At 36.4% G+C, this 27991-nt stretch overlaps 1 protein-coding gene across 1 annotated transcript; it reads left to right on the top strand.

Moving 5' to 3' along the window:
- Positions 1-4: 4 nt before the first annotated feature.
- MSL2 (MSL complex subunit 2) lies at positions 5-27967 on the top strand. Its single transcript, XM_006216041.4, has 2 exons — positions 5-910; positions 25999-27967. The coding sequence occupies exons 1-2, from the start codon at positions 769-771 to the stop codon at positions 27588-27590; spliced, it is 1734 nt and encodes a 577-aa protein (XP_006216103.1). The 5' UTR covers positions 5-768; the 3' UTR covers positions 27591-27967.
- The last annotated feature ends 24 nt before the right edge of the window (positions 27968-27991 follow it).

Below are 27991 nucleotides of genomic sequence, written 5' to 3'. Positions count from 1 at the left end.
CCGCGCACTTCCTCCCGGGCCCTCCCCTATCGGGCGGGGGCCTCTCCTGCCCGCTTCGCCACCTCAGGGAACAGCCGGGCTGTAACCGCCAGGGCGGAGAGCCAGGCGCTTCCGGGCCCCGCGTCCGATATGGAGAGAGCGGCGGCGGCCTCCGCCAGCCGCAGCAGCCACGTTCGCCGCCACCGCGGCTTGGTGCACTAGATCCAGGAAGCCGAAGCTGACGCCGACACCCGCGCCGTCGTCCTTGCCTTCGCCGCTGCCTTCACGCCGGGCGCTGTGATGGAGTGAGGGCCCTGCAGCCCGTGAGAAGCGTGCCCGCCCCTCGGACCGGACCGGGCCGGGGCCTGCTCCCGCGCCCGCTCGGCTCGACCAGAGGAGGCGCCTCCGCGTTCAGAGATGCAGCTCGAGCGCAGGCCGCCCGCCGAGCCGCGGGGCTAGACTGAGCGCCGAGTCCCAGCCCGAGCGCTGAAGCCGCCGTGTTCTGCGTCCCGCAGTCGCCGGGGACAAAACTCGAACGCTGGTTTTTCTCTCTCCTTTCTTTTTTTGGTCTGCAAGTCTCAGGGACGGAGGAGGGGCGCCAGGGCCCCATGTGTGGGAGGATTGCTTCAGCTCCGCAAACTTGCACGGATTTTGGTTACTACTTCGGCCAGTTGTTTTGCTCTGATTTCCTCCGAATTGTTGCAAATTCGCCATTGTTCCCTGGCTGCTTGCAAAGTTGGATCCGGAATTTCTTTTCAACCGGGAGCCAACGGTGTCGAAGTGTCTGCAATGAACCCCGTGAATGCTACTGCTCTCTACATTTCCGCGAGCCGCCTAGTGCTCAACTACGACCCCGGAGACCCCAAGGCGTTTACAGAGATTAACAGGCTCTTGCCTTACTTCCGACAGTCCCTCTCGTGCTGCGTTTGCGGTGAGACGCTTTTTATTGTTCCCTTTTCAGTACTTGTTTAAAAAAAACCTCTGGGCAATGGTAACAGGAACGATTTGACGGCAGGGAGTTTGTATTGAGCTTTTGTTATTTGTGTGGTAGTATACGGTCATTAGTTTTCAAACTCGCCAAAGGACTTTTGCCCGGCGTTTTAGAAAGACAGAACCCTTCCAAACCTCTCTTGTACAGCGGCCTCAATGTTTAAAACGGTTATTTAGCCTTGCGTCTTTAGTTCTTTACCGGTTCAGGTGTTGGTTTTTTAAAATGAGGTGTAATATGCATGAATATTGCTGCTTTTTTTTCATTTTAAAAACTTTCGATGCAGGGGCTGACTTAATACCGACCTTGGTTAAACGTGGTTAAACCTGGTTAAAACATGTACATGTGGCGTGTTTGCATTTCCCTAAACGTACTGTGTGGGTAAGAGGTATAATCTGATGCACCCACAGCCGGTGAACTCGGTGCAGAACTTTTCCCCCCAGCTTCTTCACGTGCTTTGACAGTTTGACCGTAAACGCTGAGCCTGGAAAGACTGATGGTATTAAGTGCTTTTTAGTTGGTAGGATTTTTACAGGATAACATTTCTTTGTGGTTTTACTATGTGGCGGCCTGGTAGAGGGTTATTTTAGATGTTTTGGTTCAAAAAACATTATTTTGTGCTAGGCAGGATACTTTCAAGTTATTTTTGAGCGATGAAGATGTGAATTGCCTGATTAATCAAAGTGTCTCAAAAAGGATAACTTTCGATAATTGTCACAGTGATTAACTGCATGTATAATTATTTTTTTTCAAAAAACAGACTGAAAACTTTAAGGGAAAGAGCAACTGGCAAAAAACGAAGCAGTAATAATCCACTTCATATTCTTATTTAAACAAAAATTTTGGTTTTGTTGATCCGCTCGTTTGGTCTAACCCTGAGAAATTGCATTTCAAGCTTTCACTTTATTTTAAACGAGAGAAATTTTGAGACTGTAGTGGCTGAAGGGAGAAACAATATTCTTTTGCATTTTCTGTATAGCTGGGGGCAAAGCATTGAGGGGGTGTGGAAGAGGTGAAGAGCCTGTTTTTTTGTTTTTTTGTTTTTTTTCTTTGCACACCAGGTACTTAATTTCTTTTAAATAACTTAGAATGTGATTAAGTGCTACTGTGACTGATAACAGACACTTAACACCTTTATAGAGAAGCAGTTGCCCTGGGTAAATCACTTAAATGCCCCGGGCCTCAGTTTCCTAATGTGTAAAATGAGAGCTTTGGGCTAGATTCAAAGTTTTCCTTTCTTTTTAAATTTACAAATTTAAATGTAAGAATTTGCTTAGTTTCAGTGTACTCTCCCCCCACCAACACCCCCCCCCCCCGCCTTTATGGAGTACTTTTTTTTGATGTCTTCGTTGCTTTTGATAGTTTGTAGAACCAGGTAGAGCTGCTGTAACTTCTACACTAACCTTTCTTTGAGGAGGGTTGTGGAAATTGCTTCTGTAGTGATGTAGGAGAAAGAGGGCATTGGCCAGCAGATCCCTGGCCTGCTAGAACTGCAGTAGAGAGTGATGTCATTATCCAAGTAACACTTGAATATCTGGTAGGTCTCCTTTTTACTAGGTGGATGGGACTTCGCTCTCTAAAGAGGAAATAGTAGTTTTGAATAGTGTAGGTGCTTGGAATTGAAGTTCTTACCAGTAGCTTCAAGACAGTTGTGGTCTAATTGAACATTTTCCCAGATTCTAACCTGCATTTTTAAAAAATAGTATTAAAGATAAAGCTAGAAAGTTAGAAAATCCAGCTGCAGCATTAAAAAAAAATTCGGACAACACAAGTAATTTTTCTGATATTAGGGCTTTGTAATTATCTTTTCTTGTTCAAGCTTTCTTCTCCCACCATCCTTTGGAAAAGAATTGTGGACTCTACTTCTCCCTTAAAATTGAGTAGCTGGCAAAAAATTTCAGCAGTATGGATGTAAGTCCAGTTTTTTCCCCTCATCTCATTTGGACATAAGCCTGGTTTTCAAGAGATGGAAAAAAAAAAGTCACTTGAGTACAGATACAGCATTTTTTATCTTTATATCAGATGCTGTCCTAGACTTTTTTTTCTTAGTTTAAAAGCACAAACTCATTCAAATCAATAGATCATATATGTAATCTTATTTTATGAGGATTATAAATATGTCACTGTAATTCTGTCTTAGTGCTGTAAGTAGGGAGTTTGTTTCAACAGGTTGTCCAGTGTCTGACCCAGTCCTACCTTTTCAGCTTTGTATGCAACTGCCCTCTTAAATAATTTCTCAGCTTCAGTCAGTTTGATGTTTTTGTCTTTTCCAAACATACATGCCTTATGTCTTCCTCCTCTTTTCCTCTGCCTTTGCTCTCCGAAGTTCCTTCTACCTAAAGTATATTTCTTTTCTGTATAGTCTTAACTCATCAACTCCCTCCTTCTTCAGAGAATTCTTTGTCATAGGAGCTTATAACTTCAGTGCACTTTTTATATCAAATTCTTCTGATATCTTAGGGAAGATACTATTTTTTTTGTACATTTTTGTGTTCTACCTCATCCTCTCCTGTCCAGTGACTTGCATGTGTTTATGACGAACTCAGGAAGAAAGTGAGAGGAGGTGGGAGGGAAGTAAAAGGTCTATAAATTTTACAGTTGGGTACAAATGTTGACTCTTCTCCTTACTGTCTAGGCAAGTTGCTCTAACTTTTTGCCACAACTTCATTTACATAAGGGGATGATTCCACCTTCTTTAAGTTTATTTGTGTTATTTGTGAGTTTAAGTGTGAAAAAACCTTTTGAACAAGTCTATGGGCTTGGTGTCTGGCACATACTAAGTGCTTAATATCCCACCCTTGACAGACATAGGGAAAGGTAGGGGGAGGGGAGAGAAGAGATTGAATTGTCAGGTCAGAGATCATCAAACCTAGATTATTCACTGGAACTACAGGTTTTGTTATAATTGTTCTTTGAAATGTTAATTAGCTGATTATTACTGTTTGTTTTTCAATTGCTTTGTATTCTTAAACTTTCTGAAGTTTCTAGTGAATAGGATAGCAATGCTCCAGAGAGTTACTGTACTTTCTAGGCCACAGCAGCAGTGACTAAGATAGTATTACCCTGGGTACTATTTTTGTGTCAGTTCTTTCCCCTTATTTTCAATGTTGGGCTTGCTTTATCATTTATTAGAAAGTATGTAGAATAAATTTTCTTTTGATGGCATGAGACTTGATAAATTCTGCCCTTAGGATTGTAGATTTTTCATTAATTAAACTTGTTAAGTCCTCAAAGGATATAACAAGTTTGAGCTATAGAATCAAATCCTGTTAGAACTGGAAGGACATGTTAAGTGGGAAAATATTACTCTCTGAGATATTTGGAATCCTGTAAATTAACCATGGTCAAATCTCTACTCAGGAACATGAATATTTTCCTGGTGTTTTAGATTCTAGAAACAAAGTGGCTTAGGCTTTTACTGAATAGTTGTGGACCATTTGGATATCCAGTTTCTTATTTATAAAATGGGAAAGGGCTGGAGACTAGTGTTTCCCACTGATTTAGGCTGACCATTTTTGTTTTGAATGTTAAGGATTTAAAAAACCAAACCCTATTATCTTTTCTTACTCCTATCTTCCACTGCAAGTTAGATGGTTCCTTGAGGGCTAGAGTCTTGCTTATCTTGTTCACCATTGTAGCCCTGCACCTGACAACTATTGTTGAATGGATGAAATTACCATTAAAAGAGAAAGTTTCAAAGTAGAAAGATGATGTTCTCAGAATGAAGTATATGCCTTAAAATTAAATAGATGTAGCTTTATGAAAGACTACCTTCATTTTTCTTATTTTTCTCATTTGGGCATTGTTTGTGGACCCACATTGGAATTAGTGGAGTAGATGATCTCAAGAATCTCTTCCAGTTCTGGAATTCTCATTCTTTTAGCAGAAATACTTTGTTTTTGATTGGGCAAACAACTTATAAATAGCAAGAATCTTCTAAGATGAAATTTGAACATACAGCCTGGAGTAACTTACTTTAAACAACATATCTTTTAGATAGAGGGTAAATTAAATGGCCATTTGAAAATTGTACATGTATTATATTAATGCTTTATATTTGTATTTTTCTCAAGTATGAGTTCATTTGATACTTAAGATTTTATTTTTCTTGCACTTAATTTCACTGTAGAAAGCACACAATGTCAAGTTTACCATCTTAACAATTTTAAGTGTAAATTTCAGTAATGTTAAGTATATTTACATTGTTTTGAAAGAGGTTTCCAGAACTTTTTCATCTGGCAAATCTGAAACTCTATCCCCAACAACCATCTACCCTTTTCCTCCTTCCCTCCAGCCCCCTTGAAACCACCATTCTACTTTCTGTTTCTACGAATTTAATTACTGTAGGTACCTAATATAAGTGGAATTGTACAGTACTTGTCTTTTTGTTGACTGGCTTATTTCACTTAGCATAATGTCTTGATGGTTCATCCATGCTGTAGCATGAGACAGGATTTATTTCCTACTTAAGGCTGAGTAATATTCTCTTGTGTGTGTATATCATGCTTAGTTTATCCATTCATCCAGTGTTGGACATTTGAGTTGCTCTCACCTCTTGGATGTTGTGAATAGTGAATAGAACATGGGTGTGTAAACAACTCTTTTCAGTTGTTTTGGATATACACCTAGAGGTAGGATTACTGGATGGTGTGATATTTCTATTTTTAATTTTTTGAGGAACTTCGTACAGTTTTCCATAGCAGTTGCACCATTTTACAATCCCACCAGCAGAACAAGGGTTCCAGTCAGTTTCTCCATATCTCTGCCAACATCGTGTTTCCTGGGTTTTTTTTTTTTTGGTAATAGCCATTCTAGTGGGTGGGTGGTGGTATCTCATGGTGGTTTTGATTTGTATTTTTTTTTTAATGATTAGTTATGTTGGTGATCTTTGCATATGCTTACTGGCTATTGTATATCATCTTTGGAGAAGCATTTAATCATTTTTAATCTTGGAAAAATCTTTTATTTTGCTCATAACATCTTTATCAGTTACCTGTGATGTTCTCAGTGCTGGAATAAAAAGATGAATTAAGACACACGGCCCCTACCTATGTATTGCTCAGTGTTATGAGGAAGACAGATAAGTAAATCAGCAATTATTGGGTAAGTGCTGTGTTAGAGGCACTCATGTTATACCGGATCTCAAGCATCGTAATATAATACTCATAAGTTAACTTTATCGCACATGTAAAAATTTTGGAAATTAACAGTAAATGAGTTTTTCCCTCCAAGTAACTTGTTTTTGAATAGCTGTTTGAGTCAAAGTTTGGGAAACCCTCCATGAGGTTAAAGCAGAGTTTGGTTTACCAGTTTTTTCTTGGCGTTTAAGTTTAACTGTTGTCTCTGATCTGGAAAGAATTCTTTAGGAAGCATTTATCTAATAGGCTGGTAAGGGAGAACAGTACTTAGTAACTTGTTTTATACTTCTTTTGTTTCAGGTATTTTTTTTTAACTGATTTCTTTTCCTAAGAAAAATCTTTTTTACAGTTCCTCTTTTAGTATTCTAAAAATTAGTTCTAAAATATTAGTTACTATTTGGGTATGCTTATGTACAGTGAAATTGCCTTAGGGAAAGGACTCCCTTTATGCATTGTTCTGGATACTGAGAGAGGTTTGATTTACAGTCCTTTGTCATGTGATAAAACCAGCTGAAAGATTAATAATACCAGTTTAAATAATGGTCCAGGGCAAACAATATGGTACTGTAGAATTAGGCAGGAGAAATTGTTCCTATCTTGTGAGATCAAGGAAGTGTGGGGCTTGAGCTGGGCCAAGAAGAATGGTGAAATTAGTGGACATTTTCAGCAAGGCTTGAGGGAGAGAACACTTGGCTTATCTAGGCTGTAGAAAATCCAGTTTATCTGTAATGAAGAGAGTCCTTGTAGGAGGGTCCTTCCATGCCCTATAGTGGTAACTCAGGGGACTTTTGTGTGCGGAGCCTTGATGCTATGCTAAGGAATCTCTGTGGGAAGGGCCTTGTTATCTGCATTTTAATCCTCTGTCATGATATGGGGAGGGGAATTTGCAGATCACTGTTGTGTTTGAGGAATATTTTAAGTAGGAGAGTGTGATTGAAATTCTGTTTTAGGAAAGATTAATTTGGGAATGCAGTATGGGATTGATTATTGGAGTAAGGTGAAACCTAAATTAGGAAGGATAACAGATGTGTCCATATTATAGATGGCTGAATGGTGGTGAGAGTGAAAAGGAAATGATGTAAAATAACGCGAAGGGAAAATTTTGTCATCCTTACGGTTGTCATAATGTTTTAGTTTTTTGATATATACTGTATAATATGTTATGGTTAGGCATATTTCACTGTGAATAGATTGAGATATTTCCTACCTTTAAGTTTATAAGCCTGTCTAGTGCTTTCACATAGTATATACTTGATAAAAAATACTGAATTGTATTGAAAAATTGATAAAGCCTGGCATTTTATTTTAATACACTTACATTGGAAAAATTGACAAAGTCAAAAGATAACTCAGTTCATATCAAAAGTGAAGTCAGTAAGGACGCTGATTTCAGAGGGATATGAAGAGGTTAGATAGACTGGTTTGAAATAATACAAGGTCAGCCCAGTTAAAATAGTCTTAGGAATTTGACAATTTGGTATTGGATTTTGGGAGAGGTTGCAGTTAAGATAGGAATTAGAAGGGAACAGGTGTGGGCCTGAGGAGAACGAAGAGAAGGATGAAACAGTGATGAATAATTTGATGCCTGGGAGTTGGGGTTAGTGAGAAAACATTAGAAATATGTTTAGGAAAGGCTAAAAATCCAAAAATTTTAGTTTTATGCTCTTCCATGGAAAAACTCTGATTTTAAAATACACTATTCGATACAGTATGTAATACTTTTTTTTTAGGTTTTTTTTTTTGAGGGATAGGTAATTAGGTTTATTTATTACTTATTTATAATGGAGGTACACAGGACCTCATGCATGCTCAGCATGCACTCTACCACTAAGTTATACCCTCCCCCCATTGTTTGATATAGTAAAACAAACAACATTTCTGAGTATTGGGGTTGTCATTTTTCTTCTCTCAAATTAATTTGAACATCCTTTCTTTGCACTTCTTGTTTTCATGCATGCACATCAGAGCCAGCATTGCATTGGTAGCATGCCATCATTAATTCTCAATTGACATGTCCCTTGGAGTCCCCTTGGCTACTTTTATATATGATTCATTTAAATTTGTTTTGTGAGTTCTGGTTTACTTTTAATATTTTATCTTTTTTTTCTTGAGTAAATGTAGATTTATTTAGAGAGATACATACTGCATAGAGTGTAGGCTGTTTTAGAAGGTAAGGAAAAGGCCATGAGGTGTGGGGGTTGGGTACTCAGGTTAAAGTAAAAGTAGATACACATTCCATAGAGTGCAGGTCGTCTCTGTAGATGAGGGAGCAAAAGAGGTAGTATCTTAGTATCTTGTCTTAATAAAAGGTGATATTTCAGAATCTTTATTCTAATTTCTTATGTCTTTCCGTGTCCTTCACCTTTAACTTTTCTTACCCATTCAGTTTCTTTTATTCTATCTTTTCCCTCTCGAAGTTTTTTGTTGTTGTTGTTCCCATGTCAAAATTAATTTAGGTAATTTTTTCACCTTAATTACTGTACATCTGGCCATTTTCCTTATCTTTTTCTTGCTCTGATGCTGTAATATTTCAGCAGAATTATTTTCTTTCATTGCCTTTCTGCTCAGAAACCTTCTTGAATCTGCATATTTGGGGTATCTGGCTTTCTCAAACTTTTTATCTAATTTTATAGCCAGTGTATTTTGTGTGTGTTGACTTTAGTTTGTCTGTCAGTTAGCATTTGTCCTTTTTTACTGTACAACCCACAGAAAATATGCACTTAAAGTCTTGTCTGGACTCCAATTTGGAAATAACTTATGTTTTCTGGCAGTTTTAAAATTAGGCAGCAATGAAAGACCTAACTAGAGTGTAGGTGTGCCGTCCAGTGTATAACCTAATAAGGGCTTTTACCTCCTACCAGTCCTGCTAAATATCATTCCCTTGAAATTTAAATCTCTGCCTGATACTGTGAAATTTGGGACTCTGGCCATATGTAATAACAGGATTCTAGGATTAGAAGGGAGCATTCCAGATCAGGCATCCTTGTGATGGATTTCTGAATCCTCCTCAGTTAATCAGTTGGTTGTCCAGCCTGTGACTGAGCTTACTCAGAATATGGCATAGGTTATGACTGTCATATTCTATCTACCAGAAGCTGTGGCCTTTCTCAGGGATCCCATTTATGGTATCATTGAGCTTGCCAGCTCAGTTTTTATATAGGTTTTACAAGGAAGATATTACTAGGTTATTCTTCATGATGAGAATTTATAAAGCTTTAGGGAGAAAGAACTGTAAATCGTATAGCTGTTTCTTCACATCAAATAATCTTTTCTGTAATATTCTTGAAAGTTCATCCAAGCCTTTTCCTGAATACCTCTGGAGTAGAGTGCTAAATTTTACTCTGCACAATAGCCACATCATTGCTGGACAACTTTTTCTAAAAAGCTTTCTTTTTAGAAAATTCTTGGTTACATTTTGCCCAAGTTACCTTCTCTGTAATGGTTTCTTGCTGATTTTTTTTTTTCCTTGTCCTCTGGAATTCAGAAGGCCTTTGATAAAAATTTTATGTCTTTCCTGAGAAGGTAAGTATCATTAAGTTACCTGTCCTGGAAGCATCCTGGTTTCAGTTTCATCTTAAAAGTGTGGACTTAAAAAAAAATGTGGACTTTTGTGTCCATGTCCACAGTAGTTTAGATGTGGTCAGATGGGATTATCTGCCTTGATGACTTGGACAAATTATTTAATTTCTCTTTGGAGTTTTATCACTTTTTTGCTTCATGTCCTTTGAAGTTCTGTTTTTAGGTGCATGAAACAATTTTGAACATAAAAATTATAATATATGACAGTTATATAATATTGTTAATTTTTAATGTTCTGCTCTAATTCTGTCATCTTTCATTTCTAGTTTTGTTGCTGTTTGGTTTTTCTGCACTTCATGGGTCATATTTTCCTGCTTTTTTGCATACCTAGTTAATTTTGATTGGATGCCAGATATTGTGAGTTGTGCCTTGTTGGTAAAATTTTACCTTGTGTGTGGGTATTTTTGTCCTATAAATATTCTTGAGTTTTGCGTTTGGGATGAGATTGTTACTTGAAGATAGTTTGATCCTTTTGAGGCTCCTTTTTAAGCTTTTGTTAGGTGGGACCAGTACAGCCTTTAAGGGCAAATTTTTTTGCACTACTGAGGCAAGAACCTTTTGACTACTCTATCTGATGCCTCATGAAATGTGAGTACTCTCACTCTAGGTGGTGGGAATAGAAATTGTTCTGCTGCCCCTGAGTTACAGGGATTGTTCTTTTTTCTTCTTTGTGGGGGTTCTTTCTCTATCCTGGGGTAATTCCTTATATATATGTGCTAATCAGTCAGTACTCAGCTGAAGATTTGAAAAGGACCTTATATAAATATGGTGTTCTTTCTCTGTGTAGCTCTCTCATCACCAGTACTCTGCCCTGAGAAGTCCAGCTGTCCTGGCTTCCCAGGGAGCCACTGGACTTTGTCTTGGTTCTCCCTTGTGCTGTGGCCTGAAAATTAATCTCCAGGCAGTTAACGGGCAGTTATAGGGCTTAGCTTGTTTGTTCCTCCACTGAGGGATCACTGTTCTGTGGTGTCTGTTGCCTAGTATATCAGAAAACTATTGTCCAATTTTTGTTGTTTGATTATTCCGTTTTTGTCTGGAAGGAGAATCAGATTAAATTCTAAACCTATGCTGTCCTATACAGCAGCCACTAGCTGTAGTGACAATTGTAAATACAGTTCATTAGTTTTACTGAACTACATCTTAAGGGTAATAGCTATCTTATTGGACATTGCAGGCATAAAACATCTCCATCATTGCATAAAAGTTCTAATGGGCAGTGCTATAACAACTAAAGAACTTAGATTTTTTCTTAAAAGCTGTGGGAGCATTGAAAGATGCCTTCAGTGTTTTCATGTCAGGTTTTGATCTTACGGCATTGAGCTGGAGTGGGTTATTAACACATCAGTGGAGCTCACCACTGTAGACTTACAGAACAATTTGTCCAAATCAGTGTTAGTGAATCTAATTCAAGAAGGTGTTCCAAAGTGTTTATGCAGTAAAGGTTTGCATTATTTAAAAAATAATTTAACAATTTTTCTTCCTTTAAAATGAGGCGATGTGAGATATCAAATGAATATTGGACCAAATAGTGTTCCAAATTAATTAATTCTGCCAAATCTGCCAATGAGGGTTTTAAATTGTTTTAATATTTAGTCATGTATTTTCTTGACACTTAGTCATATTGTTTCAGTTTGTTCTTTCAGTTCTTCCTATGTCCATTCAATGGATCATTGGTTAGGGACAAGAAATGTTAAGAAAATCAAGTTGCTATTGAAATGCTAGGTAATAAGGAGCATAAAAACCACTAATTGGTTCTAAATTTATTTGATTCATGATTATTATTATCTCTCTCTGTAAGTTGTCTGTGTTCTATTAATACCCTGTATAGCAACAAGGTATTGGCAGTGTTAAAAAGAGAAAATAAAGTGATGGAGTATGGCCTTATATTTCTAGAAAATAAAGACTACACTTGCTGTGTGTTATTTGAAGTATTTGCAAATTCTAATCTAAAGCCACCCTTAGTTTATTATTTAGTAACAAAACACAAAAATGTTTAAATTTTTTTCAGTAAAAGATAGAAGAATTCCAAATACTATTCCAAATACTAAGTCACATTTACAGTTTTGTCCTTACATAATATATTCAATTGTACCTTGTTTTTAATATTCACTATTTTACAAACAAGATGTCATTTAAAAATAGATACAATACCAAAATGCATTTTCTTACATAACTTAAAACAAACTGTAGCCCTTATTAGTGTGCAGTTAAAATTTGTCTTTATATGCTTTATGAAAATGAACTTTTTATTATAATCTTTGATAATATGCTGATTAAGTAATTTTTAAAATATTTCATCACATTTCTTACTTAAATGATTAGAAAAAATTATGAGTTCTTACTACTGTGAAAGATGACATCAAAGCAAAAAAGGTTAAGTATCTGTAATCCTGACTGTGTATCAGAATTTCTTGGGAAGCTTTTTAAAAATACACATTCCTGGGCAATATTTCCAGATACTGAGTCAGTTCTGGAGTAGGCCATTTAGATGATTCTAATACTAATCCCTGGATGAGAATAGTACTGTCTTTAACTACTCCTCATGTAAGGTATATAGGTGTGCTTTTAAAAAAACATGTGTGCCAGTAAATTTAAGGAATACTGTGTTAAGCAAGTTTCTTGACAGCTATAGTATTCAGTTTTAAGGCCTGACTCTCCAAGAGGATATTAAAGCAAACCTGTTAAGTTATTCCGATACAGTGGAACACCAGTTTGGGAAATTTGGCTCTACCTTTATGTTGATTTATTCACTCAAAGTTTGGTTCAGCTATGAATCAACTTAATTGTTCCTAATTGACTAGCCTGCATTATCTTATTGGTAATAATTTAATGAGAGACCATCATGGCTTTGCTAAAATATGAAAATAACAGAATAATATTACAAAAGTGCTCTGTAATCACAAAACACTCTATAAAAGTATTCCCTACATAATTATTAAGATAAATGATGTCTGGCATTCTCTTTCAATTCTTTCTAGAATATGAAATGAGACATGACTTGAGTTTATGAATATATTGTGGGTCTGAGTGGTTTATACATTATCCATTTACTAGTTTATGGTGAGTGGTTTTTTTAGTTAATAGTGGTAGTTGACTGGTGAAGCTTATCTTGTATAAACTACTGACATTACCAAGAGTATTAGGAAGTATTTTTTATAGTTTTAGGTTGGCAAGAGACATAAAAGTTAAAGAAACTCTGATGTTTAACCATTCAAATGTTCAATAAACAGTTTGGCTTGAGTAACAGTCATACTTTAAAAACTTTAAATACTGCAGTATTTAACAGTAGATTTTGGTTAATCCTTTTCTTAAACTGGAAACAAAGATTTTGTGTCTTTATTTTCACCCATCCTGGACTCCCCTGGGATGTATGTTTAGCTATCACTTGTCCCTCAGTATAGTAGTGCTCTGTTATTTAAAGTGATGTAATGAACTTTAAAATAATGACTTGGTCAGTTGGTCAAAATATACCACTCTGTATCACCATTTTCAATATCCAGGGCATATCCATTATTGTTCCCTCATTTTTAATTAAAATGCATATATTTCTGTCATATGGCAAAATTATTTGTGCTAGATATTTAAAGATAAGTTTACAGATCTGTGTAATCCAGATGAGCAGGGGCTAATGGTGGTTCTAGGGCATAGCTCCTTGAATATTTAATTTGAGAACTAATAATTTCCTTGAAGCTTTGTCATTTGGACCTGTTGATTTTTTTAAGGCATGTATTTGCTTTTTGGTTTACTACTAAAATAAACTTGTGTGGAAGTTTAAAGGAACATACTCGTAAGTGCTGCTCAGTTGAAAATCCAAAGAAGAAAAACAGACCTGGGTTAGGAAGCCCTGCCAAAAGGAAAATGGTGCTGTCTTCTTAGGATTCTCTAATCTCAAATTCATTTCCCTTTGACTTGAGCTCATTATTATTTATAGTAGCACTCAAACTCATGAATGTTGCCTAATGAAAAGATTTTTAAGAGGTTTAGACTTCAACATATGTCTGTGAAAAACTATATTGGGCACAGGTTTTGCAAAACTAAATACAAGCTTTAAAAAGAACAGTTTAAATGGTCCAAAACAGTTAATTCATCTGTGCCCATTTGCTAAGTGATACATAAGATATTTTTATAGTATTATCATTTTTGTTCTTAGCTGGATTGAGATTATTCCCATATGTGTATGTATCTAGGAGTTCTTTTACTAGCTATTGTTTTAAAACATACTTTACATCTTTAATTTTGGGGTGTAATTTTGATGCTGTAATTCAATGATGTGAAAAGGTCCAAGTACCCCTTGTTAAATACATGGTTCTTGGCATATAGCTGGGCCATAGAAGTTATTTGCCCAGTGATTGAGGAAAGAGAAATGTTTTCTTAAGTGAAGATAGCCTAAGCAATTAATTTTTCATTTAGTAGAAAAGGTGGAAAATGGGGATATTTAGATCAGTGGGTTGAATTATGGAAGGATTATTAGTCAGGCCCTATGTCAGACTTTTGACATCAGTAGAAGTATATTCACACAGTCTTGATGTATACGTGCCTTGATATTACTTTTGGAGATTGGATCTAGGCTGAATGGATATGACTCTGATTCAATATAGTTCTCATACCACAAGAATAAGGTGTATGTATATATTGGGGTTGATCAGCATAAATTTAGTGCTACTCCAGGAAAAAAAGTCTCACTCTTACAGGATGAATAATGCTATCTAAAGTGACATTATGAAAACCAGTTTATCCTAATCATGTGAGTTTAATATGTGCATATTTACTTATTTTATACTTAACACTTCATATATATATATATATGTATAAATACACATTTAATATATACACACAATCTTTAGTTAAGATTTCTGATACTGTGAATTCTTAGAGTGAGGTTTTTTGAGAAGATATTACAATGCTTTATAGCATATATGTTCACTTAAAACATTTATGATTAACTTTAAAAATTGAGGTTGTATAAAGAATCCAGGCAGGATTCATAGCTCCAGTTTCTATGCAGTAAAGATTTCCTGATCCTCACAAAGCTATTGTTGATCATCCATTCTCCCCTTTGTTTCACTCTTCCTGCCCCACTCACTATTCTTTATTGTCAGTATCCGCTCCTGTTTCTCCTTCCCCCAAAAGGTTTTACATCTTGTGGGTACTTGTGGATTCTGTTATGGCTGAGTTTCAGTGGTCATTCTTTTTGATAAGTGAGGAGCTTAAATTGTCTCAGGGGATGCCATGGACTTCATAGCAGAAGTAGGGACTAGGTTGGGATTCAGTAGACTAAGCTTTGATTTCTCATTACCAGTAATTAGCTGTGTAATCCTAGGAAAGTCCATCTTAGTTAAAATGAAGCCATGGAACAAGTTGATTTCCAAGGTTACTCCCAGCTCTATCGTGCTTTTTATGATTCATTCATTGTACATTTATTAGGTCCCGGCTTACTTGCCAACACTGGTTTAAAGATACAGAGATAAATAAGTTTCTGGCCTTGAGTAAGTGAGACCCAGTGAATGGTGACAGTATAATGTGATAAGTGCTCTAATAGGAGAATGTGCAAAGTGCTTTTTGAACAAACGGAGGGTTGGGAATTAAGGGAGGCTTCCTTTTAGAGGTTATATTTGAGTTGATTCTTAATAAATAGTTTACCATGCAAGGAAGGAAGAACATTCTAGGAAGAAAAAATCACAGAGGAATGAGTAAACAAGTGTTGCTTGTTTTAGAATGGCCAGTGAGTATGGAGTTTTTGGAGAAAGCTTAGTGGTACAAAATTTCAGGTGGATGGTGGATGGGGGTTAGATTCTGAAAAGCCTTATATGTCATTCTGAAGACTTTGGATTGTAAAGCCTTCTTAAAGGTTTTGGTGAGTTACAATTTTCGTTTTGTTTTCTTTCTCTCTTTCTCTCTTTCTTCCTTCCTCCTTCCCTTCCCTTCCCGCCCCTCCCCGCCCCTCCCCTCCCCTTCCCTTCCTTTCCTCCCTTCCCTTCCTCAGTTTTTAGTTGTACATTTATGAAGAGATTTGAAAAGAAGAAAGATAGATCATCAAGCTTGTGTTTTAGAAAGATTACTTGGTGGTAGTGTGGAAGATGGACTGATTGATGGCAGCAGGTGAAGTTGAGATAGAAAGATAAGCTAGAAAACTGTTGCAGTATTCAGGATGAGAAATGAGGTTTCATCTTAGGCAGTAGTCATGGGAATAAAAGTGGAATTGGCAGACTTAGAAGCTGTGTACAGTGAGACTCCGGAGACTGGATATGGAATGCTGGTGAAGAGGAGTCTGGCTGGTATCAAGGTATCTGGTTTGATTTCTGGGTGATTGATAGTATCAAGCATCCAACAGAATAAAGGAAGCAGGAGGAAGAATAGGTTTTTAGGTGGGGGTTTAGGGGAGATAAGCTCATGTTTCCATATATTGAGCATGTCTGTGGGTTATCAAAGAAGAGATTCACAGTAGGCAGTTAAGATGTACGGGTCAAAGAGAAAGATTTGAATTGGAAGTAAAAATTGGGAAGTCACCAGTTTATGTAAATGGTAATTATGCCAGTTTAATGGGCAGATCACTCTGGAAGGACATTGTAGAGCAGTTTTTAACATGGTAGTGTCTGTCTCTTCAAAAGGAGGAAGGTTATGATTCCTGTGAGATTCTGTGCAACAGTCTGTGTCTGTGTACATATGTACATACCATCAGATTTTCAGAGGGGTTTGTGACCCAGTAAAGATTACTATGGAATACTGGAATGGAGTAAGAAGGATAGATTATAGTACGGAAATATGGGGAATACTGAAATTAAAGAGGGAACGGAAAGAGAATGCAAAGGAGATAGAGGAGAAGTGAGGGAGGAGAGCATTTCAAGGAAGAATGAACAACCCAGAAGTGTCTGTTGGTTTGGGACTAGCAATTTTTGCCTTCTGTTTGAAGATTGATTCTAGGGAAATACTTCAGCGTATGAGTAACTGGAGGAAAAATTGCTGTAGGGAAGGAAGGCTGAAGGTACAAGTGAGAGAGGATGTGAATAAAGGTAGGTGGGTAACTGGAGAGGAAGGGGAGGATAGGTGTTCAGAGTGGTGGAGGGAGAAAGATCTATCTTGGAGGGAAAAAGAAAAATATTAGTGCGTGTATGTTGGGGCAGTGAGTGTGGGCAGGATAGGAGGTAGAGAAAGGAAGAATATTTAAATATGTGAAGCTGTTAAGTTTGAAATCATGAAGAAATAGAAAGTGGAAATATACAAACTTTAATTTGATTTTATTTTGTAATTTGTATAGGAAATATCAACATACAAAATAGAACTCTAATATACCTATCACTTCACCAATTAATAATATTCAGATGTTAGACTTGATATACTTTAGATCTTTGCCATAAAATCTTAAGTGTCATCAAATTTTAGAGCTAGAAAGAACTTAGATCTGGTCACTTTATAGCTTAAAGTCACTTTTAAAGGACATCATTTTTTAAAATTCAAAATTGATCAGATTTGGACAGTTACAGAATTACTGAGTACAGTGGATGTCATGTATGTATTATCCAAATCCCCACTTCAGGACTGAAGGACTTCATTTTCTTACTGGGAATGTTGGCTGGGGTTGTCAGACCTCCCTGGGTGGAAATTGCCCTTGGCTAAAGAGAGCCATTCACCCAAGCTCACATCCCCTTCCTTGAAGTAGCCTTCATCCAAAGACTAGTCCATTAAAGACCTGGCTCCCTTGCCCCACCATAGGACAACCTTGAAGAGCCATCCCAGCTTCAGAGCTCCCTGTGGGGTCATCTGAGGCCTTTGCTGTGCTATATCCCAGCCTAACTTGTTTTTTTGCCCCTTCCTTCCTTGTCTGATAAACTTTCAGCACACTAACCTCTCTCCCAAAAGTTTGAGTGACTTCCAATGCTGATGAACTTTAAAATTTCTTTTGATTTGTAACAGATTTTTGAACTTTTTTAAACTTTAAAGGATTTAGCATCTACCAGTTTTTCGTGTTGATGAGAAATATTCAGGTAAATGTTGAAAATAGTCACATAATATAATGAAAGAAAATGGTTAATTTGTATAGTGTAAACATGCAGAAAGAAATTCATTATTAGGACATCTTTTAGGATGGAACAAAAAGGGAAATGTCTTCTCAAACATTTTGAACAAAGATCTTGGCATTTAATTGGCCTCTCCCCTCCCATCATTCATTGCTAGTGTTTCTGCTGTCTCATTTTTATTACCTTTTGTAGATTAAAGCCCCTTCCACCGCCACTACCTTTTGAGATAAGGCTCACATGTTTTTATTGACTTTTCTTGAGCAAATTTAAAATGTGGACAAGATTCTTCTCTTTTTTGATTGTACTGGAGAGAATGGAAACATGAAGTATATTTGAAACAAATTCGATTATTTTGAGTCTATTAAAAAAGTCTTGCTCTTATAGTGCAGGAATGATTTGCCTATCAGAATCCAAGACTGCATTTCTGAACAAAGTATTTGAAGATTTTATGTCTGCAACATTTGAAGAGTGCTTTCCCAAGACCCAAGTGTCTTGTCAGTCAAATGTTTTGTCATTCCTTCTGTTACCATCCTGTCTTGGATCCAAGAGTTTAAGAGCAGTGTGATTTGGCTGGCAACAAAATGCTTCTTGCTTTCCCCCGCCTCCTCTTTTTATGTATTTCTTTCTGTCTGACCATAGGTGTACTTAGGTGGTCAGTACAGTTATCTGGGCCATTTGAAAAGAAATGACTGATTAAAAAGTACATTACCTATTCCATAGTGATTGCTGAGGAAATCAGCTTTAGAATAAGTAACATAAGTGAGCCTAAACAATCTTCCTATTTCAGAATTTGGTTTTGTTTCTTTACTTTAGTAATGATTCTAAGAAAATCTCATTGAGTATAATTATTACATTTTAGCAAGCAAAATTTGTCACTTTTATTCTTTCCCTCTTTTGCCTTAGAGCTTTAATATGAGTGTCTGGTAGCTTTTTATTTTCCAGTTGGTTTTGATGGGGGTCCATTTGTTGGGAAGCATATTTAAACTGTGACGGAAAGAATATTTTATTGAGTTAGTATATAGAAATGTATCTTTTATGAAATCTCTTCTGTTTCACAGAAGAGATTGCATTATCAGCAGAAGCAGAAAACTGTTTTCTGTCTTCTGTAGGATAACATATTTTACAGTTGTTGGGGTCTATACTGATTTTTTTTCCCTTTCCAAATACTTTTCTCTATATACTATATATTTAGTTATTACAAGATGTAGTTGAGTCTTGTGAATTCCTTGACTGTTTAATATTCTAGTTTCCAAGAATGCTTCTTAGAGGAATGGTACGATGGGTTTGATCAATAACCATTGCCTGCGTGTATGCATTTTTTGTTTTCTGATAGTGGCATTTCAGGATGTTTTTTGTATGAGTTTTGGCTAATTTTCCCTGATCCTTAAGTGTCATCTCATCAACAACAAATAAAGCTTTTATAAAATTACTTGTGTTATCTGAGGTTTTTGATTAGGCATTCCTTGTTGCTATAATAGAAACATTGCCAGGAGAAAGAATTCTGGAGAAGGGGTGGTGGTAAATACAGAATATTTTGATTCTGATAAAGGCTCTTTTTGTGCATATGGCGTTTGAGTTAGAATTATATGACACTTTTTTATCAAATGCCAAAATTAAGCCATTGCGATAATTTAACTCCTTAAACCATTTTCCATTTTTATGAGTTTTTGTTTTACTGAAATTATTTTCATTGGGATCATTTCTTTTCCATGTAAACTTTAGAATGAGGGTTTGATTTTTTCAGTCTTTTTGTTGTTGTTCACATCTGATTTGTCCCTATCAAATTTTAACCTTTTATAGCTTTTTGCCATTGCATTTTATGATCATTATTATTGCCAGGTCCTGTGTTCCCTGGATCATTTTTCAGACAGTAACAAATTCTGCTAAGCATATTAGTCATTATCAGTTTTATTTTTTCTTGTGTCCTCTCTCTGAATCCCCTAAGCTTAATTTCCCCCAGTCATCTGGTCAGATTATTAGTGGGGTTAAATATATCAGTGTTAAGAAAGAGAATCAAAAGATCTTGTTTCAGAAGTGGTAAAGACATAATTTACTTGGTAGTCTGGGTGCTAGTATAATATTTACAGTGTGGTCCACCTTTACCAATAGTATTTTGAAGTGAATGAATTACCAGTTACTTTGTTCAAACTTAGGATCAGTTATGTATTTAGAAGAGTTTGCCGAGACTAATGATGACTTCGTTGTTTGCCTTTGCTAAGGAGTTGTGCCTATCCCTTCTTTGGAGGAAGGGGCAAGTGATTTGAGATCTAGTTATAGTTTGGCTATGTATTCTGGTGCTGTAGGTTTCTATCTCAAACTTAGGCTGCTTTGTAAGCCTTGATGCTGGCAGTGATTCTTGTCAGGGATAAAGATAAAGTGCTTGGCAACCAGTCTTTAGTGCCAGCTTTGGTATATTAATACTATGATGATTTGAATGATCTTATGTTAAATCTGTTTAACAGAAGGAACATTTTATGGTTAAAAAGCATGTTTATTGAGAGAAGTAGAACTTGAAAATGTTTTTTGGATGGTAAAATTAAAATGGGGCTTTAAAGTGTTTTAAGTGAAATCTAAATCTGGTTTAAAATTTATTTAAATAATTGATTTCGTTAGGTGTGACAATGGCATTGCAATTACCTAAGAAAATGTGCTTTGCAGTGATTTATACTGATGTATATGGAGATGTAGTTTGCTGAGATTTGCTTTGAAATACTTAAAAGATGGGTAGATGAAGCAAATGAGGCATGATCTAGATAATTATTGAATCTGGGTAATAGGTATATGGAGGTTATTCTACTTTTCAGATTTTGTCTGTTTGTGAAACTATAATAAAATTTTTCACAAAATTAAGAGCATTGAAAAAATCTGGTATTTCATATCTTAGTAAGTTACTTACCAGCAGTTACGTATTCCCAGAAATTTCCAGAATTACTGTTGTGGTAATCTAAAACTGAGTCTTAGTCTCAAATTATAATTGGCTGACTTGGGGGTGGGAAAGTTAAGGAGAGGGAAAATAAATAAGGAATTAGTAACTTCTATTAAAGTGAGAAGTGAAAAATGAAATTTAGTCTTTAGTATTTTTAGGGTCAATATAGCATCATTTAATATTGTTTAAACAGGGTACATAATAGCAAATTCATTTAGTTACAAGACAACCTGAATTATGTGAAGGCACGAAATTCCTGTGGTACATTACAGATTCAAGGCAATCTAATGAGAAACCTTTGTCATGAACTATTAATTTTTAAGATCTGAAGATGTGTGTTTTGAGCAAATCTTCATGCAGGACAGTGAAACTGTATGGAACATAATCTAAGCTACAGCAAATTAAATCTCTCCCCAAATACTGCCCAGTTTTTATAGTACAGTCTATTAGTGACACACTTCCTTATTTAATTTAATTTAATTTTTAATTGAAGTTTAATCAGTTGAAATGAATCAGTTTCTGGCGTATAGCACAATGTCCCAGTCATGTGTATACATACATACATTCATTTTCATATTCTTGTTCATTAAAGGTTATTACAAGATATTGAGTATAGTTCCCTGTGCTACATAGAGCTTTTTTTTGCTTTTTTTACATTTGTTTTTATATATAGTGGCTAACATTTGCAAATCTCAAACTCCCAAATTTATCCCTTTCCACTCTCTTTTTCCCTGGTAATTATAAGATTGTTTACTGTGTCTGCAAGTCTGTTTCTGTTTTGTAGATGAGTTTGTGTCCTTCATTTTTTCTTTTTTTTAGATTCCACATGTAAGTGATATATGTTATTTGTCATTCTCATTCTGGCTTACTTCACTTAGAATGACAATCTCTCAGTCCATCCATGTTGCTGCAAATGGCATTGTTTTATTCTTTTTAATGGCTGAGTAGTATTCCATTGTACAAATATACCACAGCTTCTTTAACTTGTCATCTGTTGATGGATATTTAAGTTGCTTCCATGTCTTGGCTATTGTATATAGTACTGCTATGAACATTGGGTGCATGTGTCTTTTTGAATTAGAGTTCCCTTCGGATATATGCCCAGGAGTGGGATTGCTGGATCATATGATAAGTCTAGTTTTAGTTTTTTGAGGAATCTCCATATTTTCCATATGGCTGCACCAAATTAGATACACTTCCTCTTGACTCAGATTGCCAGTCGATTTTACTTTCTAGGATAAGATACATTTTTACGATTTTAACAGTGGTTATCTGCTGTTTCTTAATTTTCTGGGGAGGAGTTTCCTTAGGGACATACAGTAGCTATATGGCTGACACTTATCCTAGCTCCAAGAAGCCCGTGAACCTTCTTCTTTGTTCCTCATAACACTGAAGCTGCCTTTGTTGTGTGGTAAAGAGAACCCTCTGGGAAGCTTTTGAGGGTTAGAATGCTTAACTGAGTGTATAAAATAAGTTTGCCTATAGGCATCTTTAATGGTAGGTTAAAATTTCAAGTATTTCTGTTGGGGAATGGTTGGGCAATTCAGTAGGTAACATGAGTCCAGGTAATGGATGTTCTTAGTCTTAGGAACTCAGTGGTGGTAGAGTTATGAATCAATAAGTGATAGTTTTTATGTGTTTTCTAGTCTATTTTCAGTTCTCAGTATTAGGCATACTCTCCTAAAACCTCATAGACGAATACAAAGATGTATAGGGTTTAAGTCCTTTAAGGTGCTTGGTAGCTCAGGGATGGTTTTGATTGACATGACTGGTGAAAAGGTTAGTGATGGAATGCAAGATGAGGTAAATAAATCCTTACTTAGCTTGTACAATTTGCACATCATTAGGGGTTATAAAATGATGACATTCAAATTACGTCATTCTTAATTAGTTGTATTGTTCCCTGAAAGAGAAATTTCTCATCTATGATTTGATTATTTGGTGGTTTAGTTCTTATGTAGTTAAGTCGGAGTAAATACTTCTGGCTCTTTATTTACCAGTTTTCAAACTAATGAGTTGGTTCACTGGCATCATGAAACTGATTTTTTGTCTTTTTTTAAAATGAATTCTATAGATTTGAACATTTTAGATGTACTTTATTCCACTGCATTTATATATGCTCAGATTTTCTCATTTTTGGTCACTGGGAACCTCTTCAGGTTTGCTTCTAAGTCCCTTAACCACTACCCTGATCTTTGATAGTTTCCTTGCTTTCTGGCATATGAAAGTAATCAGAACTCATCTTGCCTAATTTATGGCACAGATCTAGAATCAGCCATTTGTCCAAGAAGCCCTGATTCCTTGGAACAGGAAATTGTTTTTCAGTATCATTGTCTGAGTTCATTGCTCTTGTGGTTGATCCCTTGTTTCCAGGCCTTTTCAGTGTATAGTTCTAGGAAATATGTACATTGAAGATGAACATATGAGTTCATACTGATAAATCCAATTGAAATTCAGGACTACAGGATTTTTTTTTAGTTATTTTTGTATCTTATGACTTTCTTCCTTCCTCCTACTAAAAAAAATTTGGATTCTCAAGGGTATCAATATTTGCTTTATCCCGTAGTTAGACACCCAACAATTTATAGTAACTTTCAACACTATCACCAAAAATGTGATCTGAAAACAAAACAAGGGTTCAAGGATTATAGTTAACTTTCTGTTCTAGAGTCACTTGAAATAATCTCTTAAGTGGTTATTACTAGTTTTTTCTTTTTCTTTTTTTTTTAGCTTAACAGTATTCTATGAATATACTACATTTTGTTTATTCACTAGTTGATAGACATTAGGATTGTTTCTAGCTTTTGTCTATTACAAGTAATGCTGCTCTGCATATTCACATACATCTCTTTATACAGACGTGTATTTTCATTTGTCTTTGAGTAGGCTCCTACGAGTAGAGTTGCTGGTTTGTATGGTAAATGTGTTTAACTTTTAAAGAAACTATCAGACTGTTTCCCTATGTGATTTTACCCTTTTACATTCTCACCAGTAATGTAGGAAGGGTTATAGTTTTTCCACATCTTTGCCAGCTCTTGGTATTGTCTGTCTTTTTGAATTTATCCATACTAATAGGTGTCTACAGTATCCATAATTTTTATGCATCATAAATTAATAGTTAAAGTACTGGGTATATTTTCATGTGCTTATTCATATATTTTCTTTGGTAAAATGTTTATTCAACTCTTGTTCAGTTTTTAAATTGAGTTGTCTCATTGATTTGTAGGAAATTTTTTTCATGTATCATGTTATAAGCCCTTAATCAGATACATGGTTTGCAAGTACTTTTTCCCAGTCTATGGATTATCTTCTCATTTTCTTAATGGTGACATTTGAAGCACAAGTTTCTTATTTTGTGGAAATCACTTGACAATTTTTTCCCCTTTTGTGCATTTGATAACACATCTTAATACTGTGCCCAACCCAAAGTTATGAGGTTTTTTTGCTGAGTTTTCTTCTAGAATTTTAGCTCTTAACATTTATGTGTCTATGATCCATTTTGAGTTAGGATTTGTGTATGTTGTGAGGTAAGGATCTAAGTTTATTTTTTGGCATTTGGATGTTGAATTGTCTTGCACAATGTGTGAAAATACCCTCTTTTCCCCTATTGAATTATCTGACAGTCTTGTCAGCAGATCACTTGACCGTAAATGTAAATTTCTTTCTGGACTCTGTCTGTTCCACTGATTTGTACACCTATCCTTTTGCCATTGCAACACTGTCTTGATTACTGTGACTTTAAAGATTTTAAAATTTGGTACTGTACACCATCCAACTTCTTTGTTCTTTTTCAGAATTGTTCTGGCTATCTCAGGTCCTCTCTGATTCCATATGAATTTTAGAATCATTCTGTCAATTTCTTAGAAAAAGCCACCTGAGATTCTCATAGGGATTACATCGAATTTATAGGTCAACGTGGGGGAAAATTGTCATCTTGTTTGAGGCCTCTCTGTTTAACCTGAGCTTGTCAGAGCTAGTAAGAGCTGAGCTGATTGTTCTCCCCATCTGGCCAGCTTCTGTGAAGTCACTTCCAATGCTGATGCTTCTCGGCTTGTGCATCATCTGTTGTGCTAAATGGAATGAGCCCTCTTCCGTCACAGCAGCTTCTAGTCCTCACCAGGGTAACGCTGATGTTAGGGGAGTACTGAGCAGCGCCAGAGCAGAACACCACAGGTCCCCACAGTGTCCTTACCTGAAATTCAGTTTTTTAGACATAAATGCTTCTCGGATGGTTTTGTGTCTTTGGTTGTGAAAAGGACTCTCTTTCAAAAATTTTCAGGTTTACAGTTGCTTTATTGGGAGAGGATTTGCTGATTTCACTATAGCCAGAAGTACTTTCTCTCACGTGCCTGAGTCTTAAATTACGTAATATATATGAGAAAATAGGTGCTACACTTAGTTAATTACTATTTATTCTGCATTGAGAACCAAGGAGCAGTTGCTTCTTTGAGGAATAAGGGTAGACGTGGATCTAGTTGCTTTCCCTTTTCTGTTTCGTGTATATAGATCGTTTATAATTTAGGAGTTATGTCAAGTTAGAGGATCATTTTCACTGTTACACTGTATTGCTATAATTAGGACACTTGTGTTTTATGACTATGGTCATTCTGTATTCTGTCAGAAGAATTTGAGTCCAGTATTATGCCCTGTTTTTTTTGTTGTTGTTGTTGTTCTTTTGATATACTTAAACATAATTCTTTTTTGATTGTCATTATATTTTGATTTCCTCTGAAAGAATTTGAGTTTAGTAGTATTTCCTTTTTTAATAAATGAGCATAGTTCTTTTTCATCATAACTACATTTTGGTCTTTCCTTAGTTTATGATTAGTACATATATACAGTAAATGGTTTGAAATTGTACTTTTTTCTGTGAAGATGCCTTTGTACTGAGTTATTAATGCCCTCAATTGATGTTTAATGGGGTCAGGGACTAAATCTCTCTCAGTCATTTTTTTTTCCAGTGTCTAACACAGTCAGTACAATTTTGTCCAATATGTTGCAGCATTATCATGTTGTGTTAAGTTGAGGTTCCATGTGTTTTAGGCCTAGTTTGTGTTTTTGATGACTGACCTCCACCTCTTTATAGCCTTTGGAGAAGAGAATAAGAAAGTGGACCAGAACATACTGTTTTAGGAGAGAAACACAGACTTGAGGAAGATTGTGTTTGAGATAAAGAAATAGGGAATATGGCACGGGAGTGAAATGAGCTACTGAGTATTTTTCTGTTTCCTATAAGATTGATGTTTTATTATCTGGTCTGGTGAGTTTAACCCATCTTAACTTTAATAGATTAACTATAATCTCAACTTTAGTGTATGAAATTATGAATTTATTTTACTAAAATCTTTGCTCTCCTCCTCTTTTCCCTCTTAGGACATTTGCTACAAGATCCTATTGCACCCACCAACTCCACCTGCCAACACTATGTCTGCAAAAGTTGTAAAGGCAAGAAAATGATGATGAAACCTTCATGTAGCTGGTGTAAAGACTATGAGCAGTTTGAGGAAAACAAGCAGTTAAGCATCCTAGTGAACTGCTACAAAAAACTATGTGAATATATAACACAGACTACATTGGCACGGGATATAATAGAAGCAGTCGACTGTTCTTCTGATATTCTGGCTTTGCTTAATGATGGATCATTGTTTTGTGAGGAGACGGAAAAACCCTCAGATTCATCCTTTACTTTGTGTTTGACACATTCCCCTTTACCTTCAACCTCAGAACCCACAACTGATCCTCAAGCAAGTTTATCTCCAATATCTGAAAGCACCCTCAGCATTGCTATTGGCAGTTCTGTTATCAATGGTTTGCCTACTTATAATGGGCTTTCAATAGATAGATTTGGTATAAATATTCCTTCACCTGAACATCCAAATACGATTGATGTATGTAACACTGTTGACATAAAAACTGAGGATCTGTCTGACAGTTTGCCACCTGTCTGTGACACGGTAGCCACTGACTTATGCTCCACAGGCATTGATATCTGCAGTTTCAGTGAAGATATAAAACCTGGTGACTCTCTGTTACTGAGTGTTGAGGAAGTACTCCGCAGCTTAGAAACTGTTTCAAATACAGAAGTTTGTTGTCCTAATTTGCAGCCCAACCTGGAGGCCACTGTATCCAATGGACCTTTTCTGCAGCTCTCTTCCCAGTCTCTTAGCCATAACGTTTTTATGTCTACCAGTCCTGCACTTCATGGGTTATCATGTACAGCAGCAACTCCGAAAGTAGCAAAATTGAATAGAAAACGATCCAGATCAGAAAGTGACAGTGAGAAAGTTCAGCCACTTCCAATTTCTACCATTATCCGAGGCCCAACGTTGGGGGCATCTGCTCCTGTGACAGTGAAACGAGAGAGCAAAATTTCTCTTCAACCTATAGCAACTGTTCCCAATGGAGGCACGACACCCAAAATCAGCAAAACTGTACTTTTATCTACTAAAAGCATGAAAAAGAGTCATGAACATGGATCCAAGAAATCTCACTCTAAAACCAAGCCAGGTATTCTTAAAAAAGACAAGACAGTAAAGGAAAAGATTCCTAGTCATCATTTTATGCCAGGAAGTCCTACCAAGACTGCGTATAAAAAACCCCAGGAAAAGAAAGGGTGTAAATGTGGGCGTGCTACTCAGAATCCAAGTGTTCTTACCTGCCGTGGCCAGCGCTGCCCCTGCTACTCTAACCGCAAAGCCTGCTTAGATTGTATATGTCGTGGCTGCCAAAACTCCTATATGGCCAATGGGGAGAAGAAGCTGGAGGCATTTGCCGTGCCAGAAAAGGCCTTGGAGCAGACCAGGCTCACTTTGGGCATTAATGTGACTAGCATCGCTGTGCGCAATGCTAGTACCAGCACCAGTGTAATTAATGTCACAGGGTCCCCAGTAACGACGTTTTTAGCTGCCAGTACACATGATGATAAAAGTTTGGATGAAGCTATAGACATGAGATTCGACTGTTAAATCAGTGGGTCTTTAAACCTACCTCTGGTAGGGAAATAGCTACAGTTTTACGGCAGCTATGGTTTTGTTGGTTTAACTTGCCGGAGCTCCTGCATATAGATCACTTGTATCAAGTGTTTTCATTGCTAAGTTATATGTGTTAGTGTCGGGGAAATAGTTTGCAGATAATGGAGGAGTAACCCTACAACTATATGTCCTTAGTTCTTACAGAACCTCATAGTTTGAGAACAAATGCTGATGCAACTGATTTATACAAAATGAACTTTGGCAAGGAGAATAACATTAACCTCATTGTTTATGGTCATGCTTTGTGCATAATCAAAGTTTATGATTAAATGTAAGGAAGTGGTATCTAGTCAGTCCATAAAGATTGTGCTCGTATTTTCTGAAAAAGTAGCCAT

The sequence above is a fragment of the Vicugna pacos genome, chromosome 1 (genome assembly GCF_048564905.1).
Source record: "Vicugna pacos chromosome 1, VicPac4, whole genome shotgun sequence".
In the NCBI taxonomy this organism is placed as follows: Eukaryota; Metazoa; Chordata; class Mammalia; order Artiodactyla; family Camelidae; genus Vicugna; species Vicugna pacos.
Note: the sequence above shows the minus strand (reverse complement) of the source record. Positions and strands in the feature narration are given on the sequence as shown.

What these genes read in the sequence shown, in the direction of transcription:
- MSL2 (XM_006216041.4), top strand. Translation starts at nt 769, where the DNA reads ATGAACCCCGTGAATGCTACTGCTCTCTACATTTCCGCGAGCCGCCTA. An exon ending in CCTCTCGTGCTGCGTTTGCG is followed by an intron (nt 911 to 25,998) that starts GTGAGACGCTTT and finishes TTTCCCTCTTAG; the next exon opens with GACATTTGCTACAAGATCCT.